Source organism: Corvus hawaiiensis, chromosome 2 (assembly GCF_020740725.1).
Source record: "Corvus hawaiiensis isolate bCorHaw1 chromosome 2, bCorHaw1.pri.cur, whole genome shotgun sequence".
NCBI classification, from domain to species: domain Eukaryota; kingdom Metazoa; phylum Chordata; class Aves; order Passeriformes; family Corvidae; genus Corvus; species Corvus hawaiiensis.
Genome location: NC_063214.1, coordinates 47,851,831 through 47,867,310, shown reverse-complemented (window position 1 = coordinate 47,867,310; position 15,480 = coordinate 47,851,831). Strand labels below are relative to the sequence as shown.

The following is a 15,480-nucleotide window of genomic DNA, read 5'->3' as shown; positions in this document are numbered from 1 at the left end:
CTCCCATGGCTAATAAGAGCAGTTCAGACTTAGGCAAGTGGATGGCCGTAATTGTTTACAATTCTTACTTTTTTTCTAAATCTTGCAATAACAAACATCACAAGAAGGAAGCAGTGTATTTGCACCTGCCACCAAACTGGAATGAGGCTCCCTTCTGGCCTTCTATCTCCTGTACATGGGGAAGCACATGGACCAACCTGAACAGAAGAGTGCTCTCATGAAACCCTGACTTGCTCTAACTTACTGGTTTAGCTGGTCTTAGTTTGGGAAGAGATTGCACTCTGTGGGATCCACTGCCCAATTGCTTTAAAATAGCAAACCCTGTTTAATCAGAGATTTTCTTTCTAAGTCTATCCAGTTTGGATTCTGTATAGCCAGATACCATAACACGCAATTCTAGCACAAGAACAAACAGACAAAAAATTCAGAGATACCCTCTGCCTCCACTTTTCCTCCTATGATATTCTCCGCTCAGGGCATGGTTTGTGATCAGAACTTATTTACACTACAATAACCACAGCTGCTGAAATTATGCCATTTAAGGTCACCCTGTTGTATGTTGCTAACTACTTTTTAGGCATCATCCAAAGGTAAAAAACTGTGTACCACCTTTAAACGTAAGTAAAAGACCCCAGAACCCCAAATACAACAATAACCAAGCCAACCTTTTCAGCTGCATGTATCAATGCAGTTGTTCCATTTTTCTGTCTACCATTAACTTTAGCTCCTTTCCTGATTAGCACCCGCAGAAGGTCATCGTGCCCTCCAGCAGCAGCAAGCATTACCAGGGTCATTCCACTTGCATCCTGGAACAAGAATCATTGCCATGAAAAAAAGCAAATACGTCAAGATAAATCAAAGCTGCAAGACAAAAACTATAAGCGCATCAAAAGGTTTCACAAAGATTTCCCTCCCTGGCAGAAGAATTCACACATACATGGCTGCCAGATACGAGCAAACTATCACCTCCCACTTCTCTGGTCTGCAGGTCTCACACTCCGAGCTCCATTATCTGCAAAATCTGTAACATTTGGAGGACCAGAACAAGAAGCAGGAAACCCAGAATGAAGCAGGAAGAAAAGCTGTAAGGTATTTGAGGGTGGGGAAGACAGCAAGACCATGGAAAATAGAAGTCAGCACCCCTGCAGAAAAACCACTATGGCTCAAGTCAGCTGCTCCCACAACACTGCTTTTTGATTTTCTCAGTGTAAGTGCAAAGACAGTTTGTGCAGCCAGTCTCCTCACTCATTCCTGCATTTTTCACCAGACCTTACAACTCACAGAACACATGCTAGCCTCAGTAGTTCCTTTGGCATTTTCCCTACTATGCTACATAAGTCTTAGCACAATGTGGAGTTCTCAAAACACTACGTAATACAACTACCCAAGATCACCAGTGAAAATACTGCTACTGGAGATTTTAAAACTCAAAAATGGAACTAGAGTACTATTTAACAGGAAAATAGATCCTTGAAAGTAAACCCAGTAAGAACACAGCTGATGACAAATTGGCAGAAAACTAATTATAAAGTGAAGTGGTCCCTGTGTGTCAAACAACTTCCAGGTTTTTGGGGGTTTTTAGAGTTTTGTTTCCCATGTATAATGTTTTATGCAATTCAGCCACTTGAACTGATGTTCACTGTTCCTTATAGCATGCATAGTTCCACATTTAGTCAGTTAAATACACCAGGCAAGATACCTGGAAAGCTACTCGGATGGTTCTATCAAATTTCATTTTTTCTTGGAAGAAATGTATAACAAATACTGAAACTTCCAAGTCTCTACTACTTTTTGACACCTTGTGCTTTTTTACCTAGGTGAGATGGAATTCTGCTACAACAGAAGAGGGGAAAGCTTTTCAAACAAATCAAAATTTGTATTCTTCCCTCCTACTGTCTTCCAATACTTCTACTGCAGAAAAATTACCTCTTGATCCAGATTATATTCTTTATTTGAAGAAAGCGCCATTTTCACTGTCATGTAGTCTCCACTTTTAACAGCATCTCTCAGGAGAGCTAGAAAATAAATTCAATGCTATTATAGGATATTTCCCTTTGAAATGTCAGCTAAGAAATACCCCCTCTTCCCAGAAAATACTCACTACTTGATATTGGTTCTGTTGATACATGATTCTCATCTTCTCCATCAAGATGCTTCTGGAATTCTTCTAGTGTCAGCCATTCTAACTGCATGTCCATACCCAAACTTAGGACTTGCTGCTTGCCATCTATTATGTATTAGATTTTGTGGAAGAAAAAAAATGTAAAATAAGTAACAAATTGCAAATTTTCAAGCTTGCCCTTGCTTCAATGATCAGCAGCTTAACATATTACTGCTGCTACTTTTCATTCAAAAGAACTCTGGCAGCCAGCATGGAATGGTTCTCAGCAACAAAGGCTATATTACAAACAAACATAAAATGCTTTTACTTGAAAGAAACTGTTCATTTGTTGTAATAAATAAGGCTGAAGTGATTAAGGGAAGGTGAACACTCCATCACTGTAGTAGCATAAACACCAGAAACACACTGAAAAGGTATCAGTGAGTTTCAAAAGAAAACTTCATTTCACCCCCTGCAGAGGCAAGAACTGGAGCACTAGAGATGCAAGAAGGAATGCAGAAAATCTCAACTACCAGTGTTCTCCATTTGACACAAATCCACTACTTCTCAATCACCTTCTGCAGTAATGCAACTCCATGTGTCTGTTTCATCTCTTTTATTTCTCCTTCCTTGTACACCTTGCTCTTTTAATTCTTCTATGAATTTATATTCTAGCAAAGAGTCTTCTCTTTTGCAGTTATTCTCAAAATATTCACTTTTTTTTTCTGAAACTACATTAAACAACTCAAGTGTACTTCTGATGTCCTTAATTCCTAGAATATTAAGACAGTTACCAAGAGTGATTACTTGAGCCACTAACAACTATTACATAACAAAATTTAAGTAAATGACCAGCATCCATCTAAAAGAGATCAGTTCTCCTTCTGTAAGTATTGGAGCACAGGAGCAAGCTTAACATAAGACAAAAGTCAGGGAGAGTTAGTCCACCTCCACCTAGCCTGGCAAATCTGAGTTCTGACTGCTTTCAACACGGTACCATCTTCCTTTTAAGAAATGCAGCCTAGAATTATGCATAAATTACTACTTCTAAAAAATGGTTCAGTGTATCTGTGATGACCACACAAAGGACAAGTGCTGCAGAGAACCAATCATTAACAACAATGATTAATAAACAATCTATGCCACTTTCAGAGAAAGGTGTTTCTCTAGCAATAGCTGTTTGAAGTATCATAGCACCTTCTATATCCATTCATAATTATCAAAGGTGCAGCTACCTAGTTTTCCTCAGCTCATCCTCATCAAACTAGTGAAGGAATTTATCCTGAAGAAAGTAATCCAGATTTGTTCTGAGATCAAGAGCAGTAATGCTAACAATCCATTATACTATCAGGGATAGAAACAGAACGTAGACATTTTTCACTGTGTATCAAATAATCCAGTTCTGGTGATATTTTACAGGTTGTATAATATAACTCATCCTTGTGGCTAGAGCAGGAGGCAAGAAGTTTGTCTGATGGGAACCTCTCCAGTTTTCCTGAACAGAAACACTAGATATGCATAATATTGTCAGCACACTTCTGAAAATAGTCAATAGTTGGACGAATTCCTCTAAAAAAAAAAAAAAAGGGTTACTATTACATGCCAGAGAAGCACAGTTGTCAATATTAATTTAGAAAGGGTGAAATCTTGACTTGTCTACAAAAATGTCAGACTTCTATATACTTCCATACTTCATACATGAAGCATATATTAACATTCTCATGAAGCATATATTAGCAAAGCCATTAACCAGAAGACTTTTGCTTCCTAAAATAAAAGCACAAGTCCTTATTTCAGGGGGTGGGTGTGTGTGGGTGTGTGTGTGTATGTGTTACAAACCTATACAATACCCTGTAGAAATAGGAAGAGAATGCCCTGAAGAGTCATTCCCTGCTCCGTTTTAAGCAGTTAACACTTACTTTTTAGGCCCTTCTGTTCTTTTCTGCTTTTTTCTTCTTTTTCAGATTCTTTTTTTTGAGATTTTTCTTTCATTTCAGTTTTCTTTACTTCTTTTTCCTAAAATTGAGAACAAAGATCAAATTTCAGTGGTAGAGAAAAAATGGAAAATAAACTCCTTTCACCACTCTAACAACAAAGTATATTTACAATGAATAACTACTATCAATACAATTACTACTACTGTATGTAACAGACTTGTAGACATTCCTGAGAATTAAACAGGTGAGTCAGGAGTTAAGTCTGTGAAGGCTTCTTCCCTAACAGAAGAGGTATTATTTCCTGAACACAGTTACTTCAATTCATATTTTTACTGCATCCCAGCCATTCAAGTTGCTTTATGGAAGAGCTGCAGATATGCCAAAAACAGCACTTTTGAAGGAAATTCAAAATGATGAACTTCTCATTTGTTCCAAATACTGAACCTGAATAAGAAGAATGTAATTATTTCAAAGTATTTAACAATTTTGTGGCACCATATTTGAAGCATTATGACAGCATTGACTTGAACCTCAACTGAAAAAACTTGACATTTGGACACAAAAGGTTCCAAGCTTTCCAACTTACAAAGAACACCATGGCAACAGTAATTTGTGAAAAACAGACATTCAGCAAAATCCACCCAAACTCATGATATCCATGCAGAAGTCAAAGCTTAGCAATATCTAGTATCACAGAAGAACTTTACTGTAGATGTAGATATATAATCAAATTTGCCAAAATGGAATTCAACTGTCTCTACCAAAGTCTACCCTTCTCCTCCTGTAATCTTCTCTCTCCACTCAGACAGCAAATTTACTGCCGAGTAGGTTGGACACTAACCTGGCACAGGGAACAGCACTGGCTCTCTGAAAAACCGCCCCAAAAGAAGTCCTCACAAAAATTTACATATATGCTACCATCTCTCTGACACAGGAAAAACCTTAATTAAAACAGATTAATTGGGTGTATCATTAGGTTTTAGCAGAGCTGAGACATTTCATTGTTTTCCTCACCGCCTCCCTTTCCTCCACAAACCTCGGCTTTTGATAGCTGACGTGATTAATGCTAACACAGACAGCTGTCAATCCTGGCAGATGCTCAGTATTTAAGAGGAAATCCATAACTGATTAAAGGGACTACCAGGTATTTGCTACAGTGGGCTGTTAAAATCAGTAATCCTGAATTCTATTTCAGATTTCTAATACAGATCAGATGCACAATGTACGCATTTATTTTTTGGGGTAAATGAAATGGAAGGAATGGTTCAGCATGCAAACTGACCCCAAACAGAAAAGACTGTGTTATAAATTGACATGGTTGCTGCTCTATAAGCAGCGTTGCATAAGGAAAGACAACTACCTGAAATATACATGACGACTTTCTTTGAAAGATATCATCTGCTTGGGCCAACAATTCAGTGAACAAAGAAACCCCTGCTGAACTCTCCACCAAACCCACCATGTAAGTCCACAGCTGCTCCAGAGAATAACTAACCAGTTACAGAAAACACTGTTTAAGCCTTCTACACTCAAAAGAAGCGAGGAGCAGAATGCCTTCTACACTTCCCTGGTACCTCAGAGCACGACCTTCCATGGAGCACAACCATAAAAAAAGCATAGAGACACATTACTGAGAATGCTGACTGAAGAGCCATAAGCAAACCCCCTTTCTTCTGCTGTTGATTTATTCATGGTCAAGGTGGCAGGATTTTTTTATACCACTGGTAAACAGAACAGAATTCCAAAGATTTTTCCTATTCTTCTCTCTCTCTCTTACAAACACTATAGCCTCAAACTATAAGTAAAATATTTGGGTAATAAAGGACCATACCACTTCAACTAATTAAATAGCCTCTGACACTGGCCTGTGCCTCAGAGTAATTCCTTGTTTTCCAGAGCTTTCACCACTAAGATCCTCCAAAAACACTCTTTTGTGTAGCTCTACTCTGAGATTAAGCCATGTAATACTCTATCCCCAAAATAACTTATTTAAGGTGACCTACTCCACACACACAACAATCATAAGCAGAGGACCACTGCTGAACCTGCAGAAGAAACTTTCTACCATGGAATTATGGTTTCAGAAGTGGGATATAGGCCAGTAAGTATCAAGGTGTTTTGGCTGCAATTCTGTTAAATCAGAACATGGTTGCTCTGAGCAAGCAATGTTTTACGAACTGCAAACTGTATTAGAACAGTCTGAAGCAGCTGAAAGAAATTATATTCCCAGAAACATTACAAAAAATGTTTATTTTTGTCATAATTTTTTTCTTTTGCCTTTATAGTACTGCTTTTCTTAAAACACTACTGCATTAAAGAAGGAAAAATAAATATGCTGGTATTTGCTTACCTCATTTCTTACAACAGATACAGCATTTCTATTTAATATGAAACCATGTCATGAAACTAAGCATTTTCTATAAGCTCTCCAGGAATTCTAACAAGGCAAGCCTGCTGCACAATTATCTGGGAGACCTGGGCTTAGAAGTGGTTTCAGCACTCCAGTTCTCAGGTAGGTGCTACCACATGTAGGCCCTAATGGACTGGCTGCCATCTGAGAGAGCAAGTTTTGCAAGAGCAATGCTGTTCTGTCTTACTACACAAGCAGAAAAAAGCCAAATGAGGAAACTCCTGAAGGTGGGCATGAACAGAGCTAAAACCAACAGCATGCCTTGGAAGAACAAGAAATTTCATTCCAAGATGGCATAGTAAACAGAAGAAATTTATCCTTTCCCATTTAAATATGCCCTCCTCTCTAAAGGGGGGAATGCTTTAGGAATGTTCAGAATCCAGAAATTTTCCAGTCTCTGTTATACACTGTGCAGTGGGTTAAGATCATGCACCTCAGTACCTTTCCAATTTTTACTTTTCTCTTTACCATCATGAACAGTCAGGGTTTGAGGTATCTGTACCTCGAAGATGACTGATTTTATCCCCAGCCCCAACCCTAACACCCTGTGCTTACCTCTCCAGGTGAATCAATGGGCTTACACACCCTTTCATCAGTGCTCAATTTCAAACCCTTCTGCACTGGTGAAGGAGCAGGTGACACCTTCTCCAACTCTCCTGGTACTTTTTCTTGACCTGTTTGCTTTTTGTGCATGCTCCTCTTCTCTAAATAACTACCCTGAATTTCTGCTTTTCCACCTTCTTCTCTATAGTCTTCTGCTTTCTGAACTTTTTTCTTCTTTCTTTTAACCCTAGCATCAACACTATCATCTTCATTACTTGCTGATCCATCAAGACATTTATCAGTAATGGGATCTTTTTCATCAATTTCTTGTTCTAATCTCTCTTCTCCACTTACTACCTTTTGTTTCTCATCTTTATTTTCAGAATTTAAGTTTGAATTTTCATTATCAGTTCCTTGATAAAATGTATCATCTACAGTGCTTGATTCTGAGTCAAACTGAACATCTCCATGCTTCTCCTTCTGTGTTTTTTTATTTTCTTTAGAATCTTCTTTAGGTTTTATTTTTACATCTTTAACTTCTCCCTTCTTTTTCTTGTTTTCTTTAGCATCTTCTTTCCTTTGCTTCTTTGGGTCCTTTGAATCCTCCTTGGTTTCTAAAGTCCTTTTTTTTGGCTTTGAATCTAAAACCAAAGTATCTGAGGCATTTTCACATTCTGTTCTAGGTTTTTCCTTGAGTTTTGCAGACTTAGATTTCTTCTTCTTCAGGTCATCTGAACCTTTATCCTCTCCATCTTTTGACTTCTTCTTTTTCTTCTTTGGTGAAACATCATCTTTTGTTTCACTTTGCCAGTCACTGTCAGACTCTGCTTCAAATATATCATCATTTAGAGATAGTTTCTAAAAGATAAAGAAAAAAAATTAAAGTTTTTCCTTCCCCAATAAACTATCACTTTGATACAAAGTATACAAAAATGGTAGTGGTCATGCTTGGGAAAGTAAATTTTTAAGCACTTTAATATTTTGATCCCTGCCAAGGTCATTCATCATTGCCAAATTGCAGAATGGGATAATACAATTCTAGCTTACTTACCTAAATTACATTACTAACTGCTTGGATGAGAATCAGTACACAAACAATTCAACTAAACCAATTATACATCCAACAACCAGATTCCAGAACAGAACTAAATCTTAGCAATTTTACATCAAAAATAATTGATCTGATTTTGTAGTATTTATCTACAGGTTTCCCAGAAGCAAAGTATCAGTTTTCAAAAAGGATCCTTACACTGCTTTTTTCAAACTAACTGAGCAGTTAAAAAGAAGAAAAGAAAAAGCCATATTCTGCCCTCTGGCAACTAATCTTTCTGCATGCCTCTCTTATCAAACTTAACATGTAAAACCTCACTGATCTCCTACAGAAAGCAGGAGGGTGATTAGAACAGTGTGCCCAGCTTCAGTGACAAGACAATATGCATGTGGGTAGGGAAAGGGGGTTATTTATGTTGTCAAAAACAAACTAAAATGACCATACTTTACTTATACAGTCCCATTAAAAATGGAAATGAAGTTTAAATAGATTAAGTCTACAAGCAAACTTGTCAACAAAAAAATCCCTACCAGAGAACCACAACAAAATTAAGTTTCCCAAGAAACAAAACAGTTTTAGATGAGACTCCTTAAGTCTTCTTAATTCCACATTTCAAATGCCTTCCCTTCTCCCCTCCTCTCATTAGCGGAGTCTAGATAATGATTATGTCTTCAGTGTAAGATACTGAAAGTTGAAACACACCTGTATGTCTTTTTTAACAGGTTTAGGCTTATTATCCACAATCTTTTTTCTGAATTCAAGCAGCACTTCTTTGCAGTCTTCCAAGTGAACCTCTGGTTCCCACGTATCATCATCAGAGGTGTATCCTTTCCACCGCACTTTATAGAGAATTTTACCCTGTAAGAAAAACCCACAACATTTAATACAATACAGCATAGTATTGCATCAGCTAGTCAGTTCTTGAGGATCTCAGGGGATATACAGTTTTGTGTATATTGAAATTAGTATCTCTGTAGTTGGAGTAGTTTTATCCAAAATAGTTGCAGTATGTAACATTTGTTCAAAACCACAGCTGCAATGTACATATCATAAATTCCCAGTCATTTTATCAAAATTGATTTTCTGACACTTGTGAAACTATTTTTTAAAAAGTTTTGGTATTTCTTCCATAAAAATTTCAAGCTTGATTTTTTTCTCTTTACTGAATAACTTGATATAAACCCTTAAGACTTCTAATGAATTAACACCATTCACCAAGCTTTATACTGGAATTCATAATTTATGCTTTATTTGTAATCAATTCTATTTTTGATAAACTGAAATACCAACAATTAGGAAAAAACCCCGGCAATGAGATCAAGTTAAACCTAGACAAAAATCTGCGTGTGCATCTCAGTGGAGTTACAAAGATCTTGGTAGAAGATTACATACAAAAATCTGAGACCAATTGTTTCAACAGTGTTTAACTTCACTGAGGGACAAAATTGCACCTTGTAGCTTCTATCTAGTTTTTTCTACTAGATTAGGAAGTTCTTTACCATTAAAAAATTATTTTTTTTAAGCAAATGTACTAAGGAAAGCACCTCTGGAGAGGCAAAATAGTACCACGTTCTTTCAAACATGGACTGATAATGCTCTGAAAGACCTTACAGTGCTAACCAAGCCTGGAGAAAGAAAGCTTCAGAAGAACTGCATTTGGCACTTACTGTTAAATGTACATGCATAAATTTTTTGCCTGAGCATAATTAACCTTTGACCAAGTGTATATACATGCCACTAAACTTTAGCAACCAACTAACCAACTCTATTTACAATCTTCTGTATTTTGCTTCACAGACATCTAAATAAATAAATAGCCTATATTCAAACACATTAGTTTAACAGTTCTCTTAAAATTTAGCTTAGCCCTACTCTCTTGATTTAGGAATTAAGTTTTCAAAATCATATTTGCCTGTCTCCTCTTTCTTTCTTCTAAAGGGGTTACTTACGAAATAAGCAACTAGTAACTTTCTTATTACAGTCACAGAGTGTGTTAGGTTATAAGAGATCTCCAGAACTAACAAGTAAAACGCCCTCCCGAAGCAGGACTGCCTGCATCAGGCTGCTCACATACCTGCCAGTCAGTGTATCTATGCAGGTTTCCCTGTGTTCCACCTTGTGTCCACTGTCTGTCTCACCTTTTCCCTGTGCACCCCTGAGAAGGATGTAACTCTGTCCTCTCTACATCCTCCTGTTAAATAGATACAGCTATTACAATGATCTCCCCTGATTCTTCTCTTCTTATGGCAAAGCAAATCCAGCTCTCAGCTCCCTAACTGTTTTCATTATCCTTCTCTCTGGTATGTGCATGTCTCTTCTGTCCTGGGGAGCTCAGAACTTCACACACTACGCTGGATGCATCTCAGCAGTCTGAGAAGAGAGGAAGAAGCATCTCCCTCGATCTTCTGGCTACGCTCTTGGATGCTGCTGGTCTTCTTTGCTCAAGAACTGCTGACTCATGTTCAACTTACTTGTCTGTAGGGACTCCCGGCTCCTTTCCTGCAAATCTACTTCCTAGCCAGCTGGACTCTCACCTGTCTGGTGGCACAGGATTATTCCATTTCAGCTGCAGGACTTCTCCTAGCTGCAGTTAGGTGCACCCTTGTAACTCAGGCAAAAAATGAGCTACAAATCCTTTTTTCATTAACTGAGAAAGCTGCATAAAATAAAGTGTAATGCTAATGCAAGACCATTTGGCTGTTGAATGAATACATCCCATACATGGAGAGTGACAGAAAGATGCAGCTTAGGAGAGTTATACAAACTTCAGCTTAAGTGAAAACAGAAAATACTGATTTGCACACTGAAGAGACACAGCCTTCCACTCACCTATCAACACTTTTACTCAGTATTGTTATTTTTTTCCTCTGTTATCCCTTAGAAAAAATACAATGCTTCCCAGCATTTTTATACTGCTCTAGCTTCTGTGAAAACTAGTGATGGGCTAGATCCAGTTTGTATCAAAAGCAGTACTACCACATCATTAAACATCAGAGTTAAGGTTTCCCACTTCCACTGGGGAACATCACAATTTGCACCAGAGCCTGTTGCTTTATTATAACTGAGGTGCAGTACAAAAGGCTTTTGAGATACACTGAGAGACTACATTTCCAAACTTTCACTGCTTGTTCTCTTAAGTAGGACGCATTAATGTTTTATTTATCCACAGGTCTAACTCCCCAGCCCAATCCCAACCCAGGAGTGCTGTCTCTCCTCCTACCGCTACTATCAGACCCAGCAACACCAGTACTGTGAGTGAGAAGAGCTTCCCTGTGCGAGGACTGTCACTTCTGTTGTGTAACACAGAACACCCGACCCGCCTCATGCCACGCTGGACAGTGGCTGACTCAGTCTGTGGTGCCACATGGCTTTTCCCAGCCATTTTGGAAGTTAGAACTCGGTACAAGTTCCTGCCTTGCCCTGCACTTGTGAAGCCCAGGAGCACAGGCCCTGCTGCAGAGCAACCGAGAGGGCACCTGATGCATTTGGAGCTCACCCACAAAGCCACAATCAACATGTGGTGGTACACCCACGTGCTGAAGCTCATTGCACTGGAGAACTCAAGCACATAGAGCTCAGAACGTGCTGCAGAACAGGCTGCTTGGAGGAGGATGGAAAAGGGACACCCTGTTACCAGCATGTGCCAATGACATTTTTAAGAGATGGTACTTGATGTATTCCAGTACTCTTTATTGGTATGTCTCACCACCACGACCACTACCACCTAAACCTACAGATTTTAGGTTCCATCACTTGGCGGGGGGGAGGGGAGGGGGGGGTTGGTGGAAAAAGAAACTAAACGAAACAAAACGAAATTAAACAAGAAGAAATCCTCTTGTTTTCAAGTCTGACTTATGTTGACCAACACTTCACACAAGCAAAGCTATAAATACGGTATTACCCTGAGAGCATAACATAATTTTAAGACATCAACATATTTCAGCTAAAGTGCAATTTAATAACATCACAAATATCGAAGACAGTGCTGATCTGAAGGTTCTCCAGCCTAAGGGTTTCAAGACTCTCATGTTTTACATGGAATTGACAGAACTTTATAATGTCATGTACCAGAATGAAGCCTAAAATGAAAAACATAAAACAGTTAAAATAAAAATCTTTCAGGCACAACATCATAAAAACTCCCTATAATGATTATTTTTTCTATTTGAGGTTTAGGAAAATTTTTCAAGAACTTCAACTAGTCTAAGTTGCTTTCAAATAAACAAATTAAGGTTTGGTATTTCAGTATAAACAATACAAGATCACTAGAGCTTATTATTTTAATTAGAAGAAGACTCTTATTTTAGGAGGTCTTCCCCTGTTTTGTAACCCAGTGAACAGTCTCTGGCAACATACCTTGAAAACAGCTCTAAGTTCTCAGTTATAGTCAACCCTGCCCATCTCTGCACTAAAACATTTCACATCAAAACAGCAGCGCAGTTCAGCCCTAAGAGCCAAGAGTAGTTTAACAATGCAGACAAACCCCAACAACTTAGTAAAGAGATATCTTTGGCTGACGAGATTGAATCTGGAGTAAGGGACAAAAAGCGTCCTTGCACCACTGTGCACAGCCTATTTTAGATTGCAATTGTAACGGGATTACTCTTTACGCGTGGTCCTCGCCCAGTGTAAGAGACCCGCGCACTCACCCCCTCGGTCTTCACGTCAAGGATCTTCTCCACCTCGAACACGTCCTCCCCCTCCTCCTCCTCGTCCTCCTCGCTCTCGCCGCCGCCAGCCTCCCCGCCGGCTGCTACCGCAGCACCCGCCGCTTTGCCCGCCCCGCCGCCGTCTCCCTCCCCGTCCTCCCCATCCTCCGCCGCAGCGGCCGCCGCCGTCTCCTCCTCTCCCTCCGCCCCCTCCGGCCTGGCCGCCGCCGCCGCCTCGGCCCCGCTACCGCCCGCCGCCGCCATCTTGGGCCGAGTTTCAAACGACAATGGCGCAAAGCGGCTGCGACATCCGCGGCCGGGCGCGGGGGGCGGGGCAGGGCCGCCCCAGCCAATCGCCGCGCCGGCAGCCCGTGACGCACGGGGCCTCGTGCCTTCCGCGCGCGGGGCGGGGCTCGGAGGGGGCCGCAGGGACCGTCACGGTGCGGCTCCCGGCCGTGGGCGGGGACAGCTCCCTCGGGAGCGGGCTGCTCCCTTGGGAGGGGGCTGCTCCCTCGGGGGGGGGCTGCTCCCTCGGGAGCGGGCTGCTCCCTCGGGGGGGGGCTGCTCCCTCGGGAGCGGGCTGCTCTCTCGGGGGGGGGCTGCTCGGAGCCTCTGCGACCTGGCCTTGGACACCTCCAGGGATGGGGCAGCCGCAGCTTCTCTGTGGCCTTGGACACTTCCAGCCGTGCGGCATCCGCAGCTTCTCTGGGCAGCCTGTGCCAGTGCCTCACCACCCTCACAGTGAAGAATTCCTTCCTAACATCGAGTCTAAATCTCTCCTCTGTAGTTTAAAAGCATTCCCCCTTGCCCTATCACTATCTGCCTGTCACTCCTCCTCTTTTTTACAATCCCTCTCTAGGAACAGGAAGGTGCTATAAGCTCTCCCTGAAGCCTTTTCCAGGCTGAACAACCCCAACTCTCTCAGCCTGTCTTCATAGGAGAGGTTTGCTCCAACCCTCTAACCATCCTGGTGTCCCTCCTCTGGACTTGCTCCAACAGCTCCGTGTCCTCCCTGTGCTGGGACCCCAGAGCTGGATGCAGCGCTGCAGGTGGGGTCTCACCAGAGCAGAGCAGAGGGGCAGAATCCCCTCTCTGGCCCTGCTGCCCCACGCTGCTTTGGATGCAGCCCAGGACACCTCTGGCTCTCTGGGCTGTGAGTGCACATTGGCAGCTCATGTCCAGCCTCTCATCCACCAGCACTACCAAGTCCTTGCAGGGCTGCTCTAAAAGAGTTCTTCTCCCAGTCTGTACTCATGCCTGGGATTGCCCCAACCCAAATGCAGCATCTTCCACTTGGACTTGTTGAATCAAAGGTATTCTTTGCCCTCAGCTAGATGAGGTTTTGGGGAAATGCACAAGGAAGATGTACATGGCCACCTCAGGACAAGGTCCTGCTGTGGCATTGATAGGGTTTCTTACTAAGGAAAAAGAACTGCTTTTAATTTCATAGTATTTTGCATGTAAAAGTAATTGGCAAGTGTAGCTTTTTTTAATGTAACATGTAGGAGTGAGAAAAAAAGTCTTGTAAGAAAAAGCAAATAAACCATACACTATTTGCTTATTCCACTGCCTTTTGCTAGAGCCAGAGTGTGTTAATACATTGTATCTCAGAAACAGGTCCTTAGAGAACGCACATCACTGAACCAAAACTTGGGTTTTAGCATGAATATGTACCTTCCACACATACATACCCATGCGGGATATATTGTTGCAAGAGTGACAGCTGTACTGAAGAAAAAAAAAAAGTCTTCATATTTTTGCCAGCACTTGCTTTCTAAGGTAACTCTAGTAATGGAGCAATTGACCATGAAAAGACTAAACAGCAGATTTGGAAGCTAGTTTATCATTGTCTGTATGAGGGAGTCTTTCTAGTTCTTAAGAAACCCATATCCAGCTCTTCTCAAAGTGTAATACAAATATTTCCTTTGTATTTTTACTAAAAGAGCCAATCTCTTCCATCTTGAGAACAAGGATTCAGATCACCTTAGAAACAGAAGGACATCAGGATATCCCTCTTGGCAATGTCCTCTACATGATCAAGTGTATCTACTACATCCTTAGCACATTTGCTTAAATTCTCATGAAAACCCCTATGAAAAAGATTCTGCAGTTGTCCTTAGTAACCTCTTACTTCTGTGTAACTGCTAGGGAGCATTCTTCATTTGCAAGGGCAGTATAAGGCATTACCTATGGTACTGTGGAATCTCCTGCGTCTGAATATTTTCAAGAGATGGACAAACAAGTGTGGAGTATGTTCCATACACACTTGATTGCTGCTGTCTGCCCCGGAGGTGCAGCACCGCCCCGGGACTGGCCAGACAAATCCAGACTTGTTTTAACCATGTGCTCTGAACCCCTTTGTTCCAAGCGCGGGTAAAACTGAAAGTAACTCGGACTCCCCCGAAACAGAGTCCGATTGGCTGGTTATCCCGGGTCCACCCCTAGTTCTGCCCTTTCCCTTCCCCCGAATAAAAGACGGGCCGAGCAGGCTCCGCCCTCTCTAGCCTTGGCTCTCTTTCTGTTAACAACTGCTCCTGTTTCTTTCTCGGGACGGGAGGGGTAAGACAAACAGGACTGAAGCACAAGCTTGAGCTGTATTTCTACCTCTTTGCTTCTGCTATTGACATTGGCTTTACAGCTATCACTTGCTGCATTTCGGAGCCACCGAGTCGCTGGATTGCCCGTGCCGTCTCTCTGGGCAGCTCGGGGCTGTCTAAGGCGCGTAAGGGTGAGCTGAACGACTGAGCAGGCTGAGAACATTTGTCACTTGATCCCTCAGTGCAAGCCAT

At 41.2% G+C, this 15,480-nt stretch overlaps 1 protein-coding gene across 1 annotated transcript in view; it reads right to left on the bottom strand.

Annotated features, from left to right (window-relative positions):
* The window catches only part of MPHOSPH8 (M-phase phosphoprotein 8), a 26,905-nt gene extending 11,425 nt beyond the window's left edge, over positions 1-15,480 (bottom strand). Inside the window, exons 1-8 of the mRNA XM_048293549.1 lie at positions 15,296-15,480; positions 12,692-13,103; positions 8,745-8,900; positions 7,004-7,849; positions 4,021-4,117; positions 2,102-2,227; positions 1,927-2,015; positions 666-806 (exon numbers count right to left, since the gene is read on the bottom strand). Coding sequence (XP_048149506.1) covers positions 666-806; positions 1,927-2,015; positions 2,102-2,227; positions 4,021-4,117; positions 7,004-7,849; positions 8,745-8,900; positions 12,692-13,103; positions 15,296-15,480 — 2,052 coding nt within the window. The remainder of the gene's footprint in view (positions 1-665; positions 807-1,926; positions 2,016-2,101; positions 2,228-4,020; positions 4,118-7,003; positions 7,850-8,744; positions 8,901-12,691; positions 13,104-15,295) is intronic.